A 15,219-nucleotide genomic window follows, 5' to 3' on the forward strand; every position below is an offset into this window, starting at 1 on the left:
AGGATATCAGGGGCCACCTACACAGCAAGCCATGGAGTAAGCGTAAGATTTATAAAAGTAGGAGAATGGGACAAGCCCAGAGGCAAAAGGTAGATAGGATAAGTTAAGTCAAGAAAAGTTGGCTAAGACAAGCTAAGGCCAGACATTCATAATTAAGAATAAGCCTCCATGTTGATTTATTTGGGAGCTGGGTGACAGTACCCCCCCTCACCCCCAAAAGAGCAAAAACAGCCAACAACACTTCAGGCACTGTCCTGTGCAAGTCTCTGGATCAAGTGCTCAGCTGCAGTCACGTTCTCCACAGAGTTCCTACACTTCCTGGATCACAGAATGTTCCTCTGACCTGACAGTGCACAGAACTAGAGCGCTGCAGAGTCCAGGCAACCCAGAAAACAAATCCTGTGACAGTTGGGAATGTGGAGCCAAAACCAAAAGAACAAAGAAAAGACCTCTGCTCTTTCTTTACTTAATTTTTTAAATCTACAAACTAATTAATGATATGCCAGCAGAAAAATTACAAGTGACGCCAATACTGAATTGAGTGCAGCAGTGGGTGCACAGGTAAATGCAGTGTGTATCTGGGTGAACAAAAGACAAAAGCTCAGGTCATTCCGGAGGGGAGAGACCACCCTTCTGGAGCACTGCCTGAGGTTGCTTCCGCAGCCTGGCACTGGCTCGCCACCTTTAGCAGGGGAGGTTGCAGAACCTTCCCCTACTGATTCTAAGGACAAACTACAGTCCCTATACTCAGTAAACATGGAAGGGCCAATGGAAGAATCTTATCTTTTAAAATGTTTACTTCTCAATGGCTAAATTCTCAAGGCATTTAAACATCTATTTCCAAGTGTTTTCAGTTGAGATCTATATAAGTGAATAATTTCATCATGCAAAAAATTACACATACTCACACACAGAAATCTTCATACAAATTGGGAAAAATACATACTAACATTTTTAGTAAACATTTTTACTACATACTTCTCACCTGTCTGAAAATGAGTAAAATACCCGAAGACTTTGCCCTGGAATACAGAAAAAAGTCATCAGATATGTAAAATTTTTGTTGAAGTAAAATTAAAAGTGAAAAATGACATACTTTGCAAAGTGTCTGTTGGCTCCATTGTCTCCATGTTTTCCTATTTTTAAGCAATCTCTCAAAGGAATCTGGATAAAATTGACAAATATTATAAAAGTAAGCAAAAATAAAAGTATATGTGCACACACAATTAGGAATGTCTCTGAGCACATTTAAAACACCTTTACCTTAATGATGGGTTGGGATATTGCATCTGGCTCAAAAATCACTGATTTTGAACATATTTTTAAGGATCCTCTGATTTTCCTAGGAGCCAAAGGAGAAAAGATTGTTTGAACACCAGAACAATCATAAAGTTATTTATTTGAACTAGAATGTGGATTGCTAAGGTGTCAGCTAAAAAAATCTTGGTGGGGATGGGGATTTAGCTCAGTGGTAGAATGCTTGCCTAGCAAGGTCCTGGGTTTGATCCTTAGCTATACACACACACACACACACACACACACACACACAACACACAAAAAAAAAAAAAAAAAAAAAAAACAAACTTGGCAACTACAGAAAGGGTGTAGCATGGCGGAAAACAACCATGTTCCTTCAGCTCCACTCTCAGGAGGCTGGAGAAAACCACACAGGCTGCAGTTGTAGCTGCATTTGCTGAGTGCAGCCCCATAACCTCATTAATTATTATCAGCATCATTATTATTATTGAGTCTTCACAACTGCTCTCCAGAGAAACCAAGACTCAGAAACACTGACATCGGCTACATTTGCGATGTTTTCAGCAAATTCCATCGGCTTTTCATTCTCTGAATCTTGAAGAACTACTCAGAAAATAACAATAAACAAAAGATTATTTTTTGCTTTTTAAAACATGGAAAAATTAAATTTGAATTTTACATACAAAATACCATAAATAATTAATGACTTTGAAGTATTCAGGGAAAATCTATTACATGGCAATAAGCAATTTTAAAGACTATGTGATGTAATATGGAGCTGATAATCAGATATGGGAAGTGCTGTGGTTTCCTAAATCATATGGCTTTACTAAGTTTTTGGGGAAAAAATATGCTCAAGTGTCTTAGAGGCTGTTGTTAATTGAGCCAATAAACATCACCTTTACTTTCTCTTATCAACTGATTTTTATCAGTGACTAAAACAAGACAAGAGCTTACTATGAAGTCAGACATATAAGAGAATACTGACTAACTATGAACAAATGAGGTAATTTCCAAAAGCATGTTTATATACAAGTACAACTTTTACGATCTCACATTCTTTTTTCTCCCATTTTTCATGTGTATGTGCATGTGCGTGTATGCTCACGTCTGCAAGTGTGTAGCAGATGAGTATGGGGAAATGTCCATACATACCTGTGCACATGTGTGTGGAGGGCCATGGGTAATGTTGGAATCATCCTCCATAGCTCTTGAACCTTATCATTTGTGGCAGGATTTCCCAGCCACACCTAGAGCTCATGGAAATGGCTAGTTTCACTCGCCAGCTTGCTCTGGGGAAGCCCCGTCTTTTGTCTTCTGAGGCTAGAGAGTGGCAGGCAGGCTGCCATTCCCAGCCAGAATTTTCCCTAGTTCTGGGGTCTGAACTCTAGTCCTAATGAGTGGATGGTGGGTGCTTTAACCACTGTGTCATCTTCCCAGCCCTTGGTTGGTATCTGGGTGAATTCTTTCACTTTGTGCACCCAGGGCTTCTGGGTTAGCCTACTTTAACTGAGGTGGCAGCAAGTGGCCCTGTATATCCAAGGTTCTGTCTCCATGTACTCAAGCAACTCAGATTACTTCTTTTAATTTTAGAAAGTTCCAAAAACAAAACTAGGATTTTCTGTGATCAAATACTGTGCTGAAAGGATGGGGATGAAGTGGTGCCATGTTCAGTCCTGGACATAATCACAGATGTGTTCAGTAAATGGGGAGATGCTTGAAGGCTGTATGCAAATACTATGCCACTTTTTGTGAGGGACCTGCGCCAATCAAGGACTTGGGTATTTGTGAAAATCAGAGGGAAATCTGTGAATCTATATCTCTATATAACTTAGAAATCTAAAGTGTCAAAAACAACAACAAGCCCACAACTAGAAATATAGCTGCAAAGTCTGAGAATGTCCTCCCAACCCCCAGAGAGAACTCTCCTCTCTTGTGGAAGGAAGTGATATTGGAGCCATCTGGTTATCATCATTGCTCAATATATGCACTGAATGGATGAACAGGCCCATTACACAGGTTATGATTCAGTTTACAACTCTCCTTTCTCAAAGGGTTTTGAAATTTTACATTTTTTCATGTTGTTAAGTGCATTACTTTTAATATCCAAACTTATCAACAACTAAATTTGTTAACAGTATGACATTTCTAAGTATAAGCAAATAGAATAGAAAACGCCCATCTACCTATCACCTAACTTTAGCATTGGTTGTTTTTGCTTCTTGTATAAGCCCCTCCTTAGCTCAGCTGGTCTACATACAGAGCTCTGAGGAAGTACTCTTTTAATAATGGCTCATTATTACGCTTAAAAAAAGTTGAACCAAGCAACTGGACCTGTTTTTAAAGGAGTTATGGAGGACCTGTTTTTAAAGTAGTTATGGAGGAACCAGATTTTGCTCTGGTTCACATTGCATTATTTATTACTTCATTTTGAAGAGGCTGACATCGTTCACTGCTCCATGGTTTTCGATCATTACTTTACTGCATCATCATCCCAGCGACCAAGAGCAGGGTGCACTGTGACAAGAGGGATCCGGGGAGCCCTGCTTGGCAGCCTCAGGGGAGCCAGAACCACCCTAGGAGCCCTGCTCTGCCCAGCAGCCTCAGGGGAGCAGAACCACCCTAGGAGCCCTGCCCTGCCCAGCAGCCTCTGTCAGAGGAACAGAACCACTGTCAGTTATGCCATCTGGCTACCTAATTAAAGAGGGACTCCTACATAGTCCTGTGTTTATTTTAAAGACATAAGACTTCACAGTGCCCAGAGCTGCGTGAGCTCACTCACCTTTCCTCATGGCTGCCCTGGTGCTGGATGTGGAAAGCTGTGTGCTGCTCAAAGTAGTATTCCTCCAAGTTGAGCAGCAGTAAGGAAAACCTAAACATGGAAGAAGAAGACGACAGTTTTATGTTGCATCTCGTTTACATTGTTTACGTAGTTGCATCTGGTTTCATGTTGCATCTGGTGTAGAAGGCTTTGCACATAAAAAGCCTGCTCCCACATCCCCAGGCAGCACTCTGTGAAGCCCACAGTCCTCTCTCTCATGTCCCAAATGGAGTCCTTCACAGCGAAGATGCACTCTCCTAACATACACAAAAGTCCCAGACTGTAAAATTAAGTGTTTATGACAACCTTGCTCTCCTCCCGATGAAATTTTTGTGTCAGTGCCCCCTGATGGTACATGCCAGGCTTTCCTGTCCCTACCCTGCCATGACCCTGAGACCACGTCCCACACTGTCTTGAGTTCTTACGACTCCCACGAGGTAATGAGCTCTAGGAGGCAGGTGTGCAGATGGCTACAACCAACCTGATGGTTTAGATACCATCCATGTTTAATAAGTAAAACAAATAGACTGAGTTGTATAGTTCCTTCAGTTTTAAGTGCTTTGTACTTTAAAAGCACAACGGCAGAAGTGTACAGTGGTAAGGTGACTAGGGTAAAGGTGACTGCTGCTTAAGCATGATGACCTGAGTGACCCCCAGGGGAAGAGAAAAACTGACTCCTGGGAGCTGTCCACAGACCTCCCACATGTGAACCACGGGGGTGCACACGCACAACTAAAAAAATAAAATAAAGTAGAAATTTAGTTGAACTGCCACAGAAATAGGTACACGGCCAAAAAAGTGAAAGAAGCGCATTTTTGGCTGCAGAGTATCAGGGAACGCTGACAGCATCTAGTCACGGAGGAGCTTCCAGCTGGGGACAGACTTCAGGTGGATCTAGATGCTCTGCTGTCCTGGAGGGAGGTACCCAGATTAAATGTGCGTTACACAGAATATTGCTTATTTTGCTTCCTCCTAAAACAAAACTAAGATGTGAATAAAATATTTTTAAGTGACAAAATCCAAAGATGACAGCAAACTAGAGAGATATCCAAGAGAGAAAGAGATGTGAGTCGATCTGTGGGAGCCAGGGAGCAGATGGGAATGAGCCACAGAGAGAAAGCAGTGTAGATGCTTCCTGGGACAACACCACTCATCTGAAAACCAGTGCAAGCACAGGGCTTTACCCAGTGTCGGTCACCGAAGAGTCCCTCCAAGATGAGAAGCTTCTACTGTGAAAGAACAAGACACAAACAAGCACAGGAATACAAGCTGAGCTGACAGAGACAACCAGGGTCAGAAGAAAAGGTCAAGACTAACATTACCCTTATAAAGACCAAACATGACAGAGTAACGCCCAAATAAACAGGGAGGATACACAAGAAGGACTAGAGACAACACAAGGAACAGAAGGTGAAAACACTCTAATTAACAAAACTCTCAAATTAACGAGTGACACGGGAGGTCATTCGTTCAAAACACAACCTGACTGCAGGGGAATAATGCTTTTGTACACTGGTTTAATAAAACACTGACCAGCCAGTAGCCAGGCAGGAAGTATAGGCTAGAGAAGCAGACAAGGAGAATTCTGGGAAGAGGAAGGCTGAGTCAGGAGATGCCAGCCATCCAGGGAGCAGCATGTAATGACACACAGGTAAAGCCGTGGAAAATGTGGCGACATACAGATGAACAGAAATGGGCTGAGTGTAAGTGTAAGAGCCAGTCAATAGGAAGCCTGGGCTAATGGCTGAGCAGTTTTAATTAATATAAGCCTCTGTGTGTTTACTTGGGTCTGAGTGCCTGTGGGACTGGTGGGTGGGAGAGATTTGTCCTGACTGCAGGCCAGGCTGGACACAGGAAAACTTCAGCTATACCTGACCCAAAGGATTGACTCATGAAATTAAAATTAATGATAACAGGAACTAGTTTTACCACTTAAGTTTTATTGACCTGTCCTCCATTTAAAAAATTTCTGAACAACAATTAGTCATAAAGAAGTCATAAATAGTCTCTAGGATATTAAAAAAAATTAGTCATTAGCCAAACTGACAGAGCACAACCCAAAATACATTGCAGCCCATCTGAATTCCAGTACAGTCATCAGATTCAGGAGGATGGTATCACTCCTTTGATGTGTCCGGTGATGTGCAGGAAGGTACCAGTCAGGAACTTATTCACTAATTAGTGCCCCTGCCCCCAGATTTTGGCTGCACCTGAATGGCGGTGGGTAGTCCTTCCTTCTGTCTCCTGCTATCCCCTCTCCTCCCATGGGAAGGGGAAATAGAGTTAAGTGTTCTTCAACAAGACACATGCATGAATTTACAGCCAGGAAACACAGATCACCTTCCAAAATAAACTGTTCTTCTACGTGGTGATTAAAACAGATGCCCACCCACATTTTGGCACTAAGTCTATCATAAATAGTAGTTTCCTTTGTTTATAAATAAGTAAATTTTACAAGAAATGCAAACCTACTGAGAAGAAACCTAAGCAATCACACTCCTTAACATTAACGGTTTAAGGGCTGTTTGTTTTGTTTCCACTGAAGCCTTTACTGGTACCCACTTTAATTATATTCTGTGTGAAAATTATTTCAATTAACTTTCAACAATAGTTTCCAAACAATATTCTATGGAGTAAAAGCTAATGCTTTAAAAACTTTAAATTCAGGGTTAGATATGTGGCCCAGTGGTTAGGAGCACTGACTGCTCTTCCAGAGGACCCAGGTTCAATTTGTAGCACCCACATGGTAGCTCACAACTGTCTGTAACTCCAATTCCAGGGGATTTAACACCTTCACACAGACATACATGCAGGCAAAACACCAATGCATGTCAAAATAAATAAATTATTAATAACCTTTAAAGTCACTTTTTTACAGTTTCATGATTTTGCACTCTCATGCATTAATATTATAGCTAGCCATTAATTACTTCTTCAGACTTGTGCCCCTGGGTCTGTGTAGTCTCAGTGTAACCCACCTTCACAGAGTATGGGTCATTTTCTAGATACATTTCAATTTAGCAAGTCATTTATATTAAACACATGTTGTTCTATCCTCGAGTCACCTGAATTTAAAACATATTGATGATATGCTTAACACTTGACCAACTGTTCCACTCCAGACAGCCAGAGGGGCAACCCTGCATGCACAGCAACTCCACTGTTATTCCCAGTCATGCTGACAGTGGGTACACAGTATGTACCAGTCAGGCCTGTATCTAGGTTACATATGTAAATCTGGCACAAGCTCAACAGAAAATGTGCTTTGACACCTAAGTTGCACTGCACAAGCCATAGGACAGCCACAATTTCAGGGTTTGCCACCCATACCCTGAAGACCGGAGCTCTCCTCTGATTAAGCCAGGCTGTTGTGATCCTACTAGAAAGCTGGCTGGGCAAACAAGTCATTTAAAATTCAAAAAACAAAACAAACAAACAGACAAAAACCCTTCTTGGAATAAGGAAGAGATTAAGAAAACAGACATACAAAGAGATTACAATCTGGTGACACCACCCTGCAAACGCCATGCCCCTCCCACACATCAGCAACATCTGAAGAGAGGTAGAGCGGCAGAAACAGCAAAACCTGTCCTTGTCCATCCCAACAGTCACACCCACCACTCCAGTATCAAAGCCGGCACACAAGACAGGCTTAACAAATGTATTTAGACTTCTGCAGGGCAGGAAAGCATTCCAAACACCCAGAGAAAACTGTCTCCCTTGTATGCTTAAGTCTGAGACACAGGCAAAGTAGACAGCTGTGTGGAAATGTCAGAAGGTGCTGGATGAACATTGCACCCAACAACAGTTCTGCTGAGTCTTCTTGGCTTCCAGCTATGTGTATGGGGTCAGGACCTCTCAAAGTGAAGGGCTTCAAGAGAGGAACAGAAATTGACCTCTCTAGTTTCTGTGGTTTGTTAGGGAGAGGGGCAGTTTAGGGGAAAGTTCTGGATTCAAGACTCATGTCAGGGCAGAAGGGGACAGAAGCAGGAGGTCAGAGAACTCACTTAAGAGACGTTTTCAGATCTTTAGTTCAAGCACTCAGCACCCTAAGACCATCCTCTGGAAGAGTCTTTCAGACTCTCAACAGTTATTTACATTAGACTCCATCTAACTAGATGAATATCAATCTCCCCATTTTAATTTTTTTCACACACAAAAAGCTAAGAACAAACAAGAAAACAGAAACACTTTCTTCTCTGCCCAAGAGATGGTGACTGAACTCTACTTCATTGTTTACCTTCCAATCAGAACTCTGCCCACAGAGATTAGAGGACCAGGGCAGGACTTCACTGGTAATTCAGGCTGGAGATTGGTGACAACTTCCTCTGTCTGTGGTCTGTGAACCTTCTGTCTATTCAGCGCTAACAAGCAGCCAGTACATGCACGCTCTTTCAGCAACTCTCAGAGACCCCAGGTCACTAGAAAACTGCAGTCCTAATCGCAAGCTCTCCCTGAATTTTCCCATCAGCAGACACCTGTGTCCCCTGCATCTTCACACATCTTACAAAATTCTCTTTTAGATGATGGCCATTGTCGTGAGAAGAGTACAACAGAAGAGTCACTTTCTCTGTCCTAAGTCCTCATGGCCCTGCCTAATAGCTACATATGTCCTCATTTCAAACACAACTTTAGAAAATTCTGCTTTTGTTTTCTTAACCTATAGCGTTTTTCAAAGCTTCCATTCAGGGGAGGCTCCAATTTCCTTGAAGCTAGTTATAACTTGTGGACTCAGCTCTGGAAATCAATGTGGAGGAACATGATCATACAGCCGTCTGTGTTCACTTGCCTTTGGCAACTGTTCAGGAAAGGCAATTCAGACCAGAAGTTCTAAATTATATTTTGATGATAGTATGTACTTCTCAAGTGAAAATGCCTTCCAGAACTGTCCAATAATAGTGGCTTTCTTTTTCACTTGCAAGTTTCAATACTGCTTTCTTTAAAAATCTAGGTTTTAGGTAAGGCTGTAGCCTCACTCCCTTGATTCAAATAGGTGCCTTGCATCATGGCTTTCTCTGAAGGTTTCTTCACTGAGACTCATGTCTCTTGAAAGTTCAGAATCAAGTAAACTTCACAAGCTCTGCAGTCAGTAAGTTACAACTTTAGGAGGGGAAGTGGGGGCTGTAATTAGCTCAGCCACGCTTCTTGGCATTTGTCACTGTTGCCACTTCCTGTTTCCTGATCTACCCCAGGTACACCTCTCACTTTTTCCTCTGTTCACCGCCAGGGCCCAGAGTGAATGAATGCAAGCATGTTATCTCTGTTCCTCTTTCCAAAAGGTCCTCACTGTATGGGCCCCACCCACTCTGGTCCTGAGCTCCACAAACTGACATTCAGAACTCACTGCCTCTCCTTGCCAGTTGATACTTCCAAGTCAATCTGCAGCTTTTCACAGCTGGATCCTAATCTCAACTCCCATCCCCCAAGCTTCAGTGACACCTCCAACACACATTAACCCTTGTCCTAGCTTGTGTTCTGTCCTTGTGATAAACACCATGACCAAAACCAACTGAGGGACGCAAGTCTTTATTTCTGTTTACAGGTTGCAGTTCATCATCCAGAGCACTGTCTCTCAACGTGGGGCTGAACTACCCTTTCACAGGGATCACTTACAACCACCAGAAAACGCAAATGTTTCTATTACAGTTCATAACTGTAGCAAAATGAATTATGAAGCAGCAACGAAAGTAACTTTATGGTTGGAGGCCACAACATAGGAATTGGATTAAAAGGGCTGCAGCATTAGGAAGGTTGAGAAACCAGAGTAGAAACTCAAGGCAGAAACCCGGAGCCAGGAGCTGAATAAACCTGAGAGGAACACTGCTTACTGGTTTACTTCCAGGTTCGTGTAAAACTACCTTTCTTGGACAACCCAGAACAACTTGCTCAGGACAGCATCTCCCACAATAGGTAGACCCTCCTCCACGAATAAGCAATCAAGAAAATGCCCCCACAGACAGCTCACAGTCCAGTCTGAGGAAGGCAATTCCTCACATGCGGTCCCCTCTTCCCATGTGTCTAGTTAGTGTCAAGTTATCCACAGTCTATAAATTTGCACAGAAATATGAGTGATTAAATAGTATTTCAAGTTCCTGTACCCGACGGCTCATGTAAGTCACTGGCCCTTCTTTCTCTGCAGGTGTGGGTCCCTAGCAAAACCATCTCACTATTTCAGCTGACTGTCACAGTCCTTCCCTCCACAGCACATTCATCGCTCCATTACTTAGCCCAACTCTGAGAAATTATACTCTCTTCTTCTCATTTGGTGAGATAATTACTTTCTGACGCAGCTCAGCTAACAAAACCCCTCATGCTGACAGTACCAATAAAGCCTTGTGCTTCTAATTTCAAGTCTCCACATCTATGATGATAAAGGTAGAAACATGACCAGTGCTCTTAAAAGCCCTTCAGCTTTCTCACTCATCAAGACTCACAGCTCAATGGACTGGGTGACAAAGCTCAGTGGTGAAGTGCTTACCAAGCACATGCAGGTCCTTGGTGCACCCGTAGTACACACGCAAAGCCATGGTGCAGGGAGCCACGGTGTAGGGAGCTGTGGGGACCCAACAGAGGCAAAGGAGTAGCTGGAAAGAAGTAGCAAACAGACAGAAAGCACGGATGCCTAACTGACAGTATCTTGAGTTCTCCAACTTTCATGTGTGCAGTCATCTAAGAAGTGTGTTAAATGAGATTCTGATGTGGACCTGGGCGGAGCCTCTGACCCTTGCAGGCATGCTCCTGTACTGGTCTGTGGGATGCAGTGAGACTGAGATTCCAGTGTCATATAAAGTATGCTTCCATCACACAAGAATCATTTTAAACTTCAGAGAACTTAACAATGAGTGCTGCCCAGCCATTCTCATGCCTTGTACTGAAAACAGAATCAGTTAGTCACCAGGGGACAAAGGCTGAACTTGGGCCCAAGATCTTGGAGCTAGTGCTAGTTTGACTTAGTCACGGTGTCAGTTTTGTCTTGTGACTCACAGTTTCACAGATTTTAGTCTCTCCTGGCAGAAAGGCAGCAGCAGCAGCTAACATAAGTTGTCGCAGGACACAGAGAGAACTAACAGGCTCCTTTCTTTCCTCTTTCATCCCATAATGGCCATTCACATTCTGGATGTGTCTGCCCTCCGTTAATCTCTGGAAATGTCTTCAGACACACTTAGAGGTGTGTCCACAGGAGCTTCCCAATGCAACCAAGGTGATAAAACAAGCCACCACACACAACCAAGCTATGTGACCTAGTCAATCATTTACTTAGTTTCTTAAGTTCAACTACAAGATGTAGTAGAGATATTGAGTAGATGACCTTATTTAGAAAACAGACCCAAAAAAATCTGAGTTTAAAGAAATCAGCAGGGCTGGAGAAGTGGCAGCAACCACCACAGAGAGGAGGCCTCTCAAGCTTCCAGAGAAGACATTCTACTTACAAACAACAATTCAAAAGCAGCAGCACTGGCCTATTGCAGATAAAAAAGGTAGTGTCCTGGGAAGCTGCCCAGAATCTGGTTATGGCTTTGTGTTTAAGGCCATCAATCCTGGTTGTCCACAGGCTTAGACATTTGGCTCAGCTCCCAAATGATGCCAGGGAATGTGCTCATGCTTCCCACCTGTGGACGGGGATACCACAAATCCTGCCAGATTTAGGAAGTAGCCAGTGGGGTTAATGACAATCCAAAGCCACAAATGCTGGGCTGCCCAGGGGTAACAAGCAGGACCTACTCAGTGTGTCTTGCCACCTGGTCATTCTGCAGGATTCAAGTTTCTCTCTATCTCGGGTGGCAAAGCTGGACAGCTGAGTGCTGTGCAAGGGAGCAGGGCATACCTGCAGCCAACCATTTCTCTGCTAGGGGTATCATGATTTACTGCTTCTCCAGCAAGTCCTGGTCTATTCTCTGGTATCTGCCTTTGTTTAGAATCTTCAAAATACTAAGAAAATGATACATCCAGAAAGACTATTCTCAAAGCAGGGGCAAAATAAGGGTATGTTCAGACATGCAAAAACAAGGGCAGTTTACTATCATCAGACTGCGCTCAGAGGAACTTTTACAGGATGTCATTAGGAAAGAAAATTTCCATAAGGAAGACATGAAATGTAAGAAGGAAAACCCATCAAAGACTGTAGCAAGCATGCACATAAAACTACAAAATTATTAGTCAGGCAGTCATAATGCCTAATGTGTAGATTTAACTAGACTACAGTGAACTATAATTCAGTACGGGATGACAGGAGGAATTATTCCAGGGCCTGCACACCTACAGAGAGGAAAGCAAGAGAATGACTGTCTGCAGATAATATAGTAAATGTTAAAATTCCAAGCGTGAGCACTAAAACAAAGATAAAATTAGAATATTGCACCCCCCACTCTGCATGAACATTGAAGAGAGCATAGGAACTTCACTTAATCCAAAGAAAGGGGGCTAGGGGAGGAGATGAAGTCCAAGACTGCAGGGAGATAGCAGAAATAAATCTGTAATAATAATAAGTGAACTATTTCTTAATACTAAGATTCAAAATAAACTACTAAAAAAGTCAACAAGAAGGGATCGGCAAATGGTTCAGTGTTTGCTGCCGAGCCTGGCACCCTGAGTTTGATATCTTGGTGGAAGCAGAGACCTGCCTCCTGCAACTGACGGCCTCTCACACATGCTTACACACACACACATGCACACATGCACAAAATAAATGAACAAAATGTAATTAAGTTTAAAAGTTAGATCATACACTAGTTCATAAGAAACATACATAAAACATAAGGTTACAGAAAAAGTAAAAGAATGGGAAATTTTATATAATGAAAACCACCTGATACAGCTATAGGAATATCAGACAAAATTAAAAAAATATTACTAGAAACAGTGAGGTTATTATATGTTCCTAAAAGATTCACTTCAGGAAAAAGACAGGGTTTCTCTGTAGCTTTGGTGCCTGTCCTGGATCTCGCTCTGTAGACCAGGCTGGCCCTGAACTCACAGAGATCCGCCTGGCTCTGCCTCTCGAGTGCTGGGATTAAAGGCTTGCTCCACCGATGCCCAGCTTTGAGCCATTTTTTTTTAAAGGCACAACTCTTTGTGATCCATTACATTCTCCACTGACTGAGTGCTGATTCTGCACGTTATCTCCTTTTCCAATATCTGGTATAACCTACAATTGGGAAATAAAAGACTGGAATGCTCCACGACAGAAATGGAAGATATACATGAGAGAATAACAAATCATTTAGTATTCTGAAAAGGTATTTTTAATAAATGCAAACTCAATTGATAAACAAATACGTTGAGTAAAAAAAATTAATATCAGCGTAACCAAAGAATTATATATCCATGGGCTCTCTGAAGCCGAGTGGAAGTCTCTGGAATTCCTGTAAGACTATTAATGTAACGTACAGGTATACAACAGAAAATTAAGACTCATTAACACTTTAGCCCAACATGACAGCTTACAAACCACAGTTGTTTGTTCTATTACATGACAGAAATAAAACGACAGCTTTTGCTTTGAAGGCCTGTGTCTCAACTATGTAAACTTCTACATAAGTAAGATAAAAATAGTTGTGAAGACAAAATTTAAATAGAAGTATTCATAAATAGACAAACAAGAGGCAGTTTGTAGACTACCCTCAGTTGCTTACCCACTGACCATGCTCACTTATTTCAAAGAGTATATATAAGTTTCTCTCTTTGCTTCTTCATCAACATCTAAGCAAGGTATTTTCAAATAACTAGTAAAATTAATATGGCTCCTGACATAATTGTAGGGGTACAAAAGCACTTAATTGAACAAATAAAATGAATCGTTTATTTGCTTTCTAATCCTGAAAATAACTAAAGCATAGAGTTTTTTCATAAACTTCAGGAAACAGCACCAGTGCATGGTTTTACAAATCAGAAGTCTCAGTGCAGGGCTGTGTAGTTTAGCAAGTAGCAGTTCAGGATTCCAGTAAAAGTTGAATTTTAGATAAACAATATACTTAGTCTGTCTAAGATTTTAGTATAAATATGTCCCCAAATCTACATGGGACATATGCCAAAAACCTGCATTTAACTGAGTGTCTCATACCTAACAATCCCAGGCAGGCTTCCTTCTCCAGCCCTGGTAAATGCCATATACCAGCCATCACCAGTCACCAGTCTCATTAAACATCTGGAATACCTATCTACTTCACTGCATTCTTTCTTCTAACATCACTGTGATGGAAACCACTGGTGTAAAATCTCCCCAAAAGGCTCTGCTTCTACTTTTGTAGAAGGCACAGCTTATTCTAACTGGAGCTGAATCAGCAATCCAAGAAATCCACACCAACTTCAGCTTCTCTTTCTCTGGGGTCATTGTTTGGTAGCTGCAGAAATCTAAAATCCCTAACTCAGTATGAGAGGAGCCAGTGAGGCCACCGTGCAGAGGGGAGGCCTCGGGTTGTCTCTCAAGCTAGCCCCCCCCCCCCCCCCCCTTCCGAGTCACCTAGAGCCAATAGCCTTTACGCCATTTGTCCTTCATGTTGCCAATGATGGATAAGCCAAGAAACATGTGCGCAGAAATGTTAAATTTGGGTCTCAGTAAGGTGCATTTTCCAAAGTTAACTTTTAAAAGTTGGTCTTTTTGAATGGAGTCTATGATTTACAAAGAATCTCCTTAAGTTCAAACCTCACAGTCAGAGACCGTTCCTCTAATTAAAATAGATACCTATAAATAGTACCCTAAGATTGCAAAGCCATTAGGTAGAGAAAAAACATTGGGACTGGTCAGGAAGTAGAATTCAACTGTCAATGCTGATTGTTGATGCTGATAGCTGATACATGCTTGGGCTAGGAAAACTCTAACCATGGAGTACTGGGGGCCTAACATTAAAAAAACAAAAACAGCATATGCGGGAAATAACAAGGGCAGCAGGTTCCCCTTGCATTACAAAACAGTGTAAGACGATCAAAATAACAGAATCTAAAAGACAGAACAAAATACCCCTTTTCTGTTTCCGCACTCATCATTGAGGCCACAGGATTGTTACGACTATTAATGAAGTCTAGAACATCACAATAGTTCAAACGTTTAAAACGTTAATGTGAATGCTCATCAATGAAATACAGAACACCAACAAGTCTTAACAAGTCGTTGGTGCCAGACAAAGAAATCCCTTTTAAACTCA

At 42.0% G+C, this 15,219-nt stretch overlaps 1 protein-coding gene across 2 annotated transcripts in view; it reads right to left on the reverse strand.

Annotated features, from left to right (window-relative positions):
- The window catches only part of Nsmaf (neutral sphingomyelinase activation associated factor), a 57,852-nt gene that overhangs the window by 41,701 nt on the left and 932 nt on the right, over positions 1–15,219 (reverse strand). For both annotated transcript variants that reach the window (XM_036178990.1, XM_036178989.1), the window contains exons 2-5: positions 4,040–4,129; positions 1,264–1,342; positions 1,097–1,164; positions 986–1,022 (exon numbers count right to left, since the gene is read on the reverse strand). In XM_036178990.1, the coding sequence (XP_036034883.1) occupies positions 986–1,022; positions 1,097–1,164; positions 1,264–1,342; positions 4,040–4,129 (274 nt within the window). The remainder of the gene's footprint in view (positions 1–985; positions 1,023–1,096; positions 1,165–1,263; positions 1,343–4,039; positions 4,130–15,219) is intronic.

This window comes from Onychomys torridus, chromosome 2 (assembly GCF_903995425.1).
Source record: "Onychomys torridus chromosome 2, mOncTor1.1, whole genome shotgun sequence".
NCBI lineage: Eukaryota > Metazoa > Chordata > Mammalia > Rodentia > Cricetidae > Onychomys > Onychomys torridus.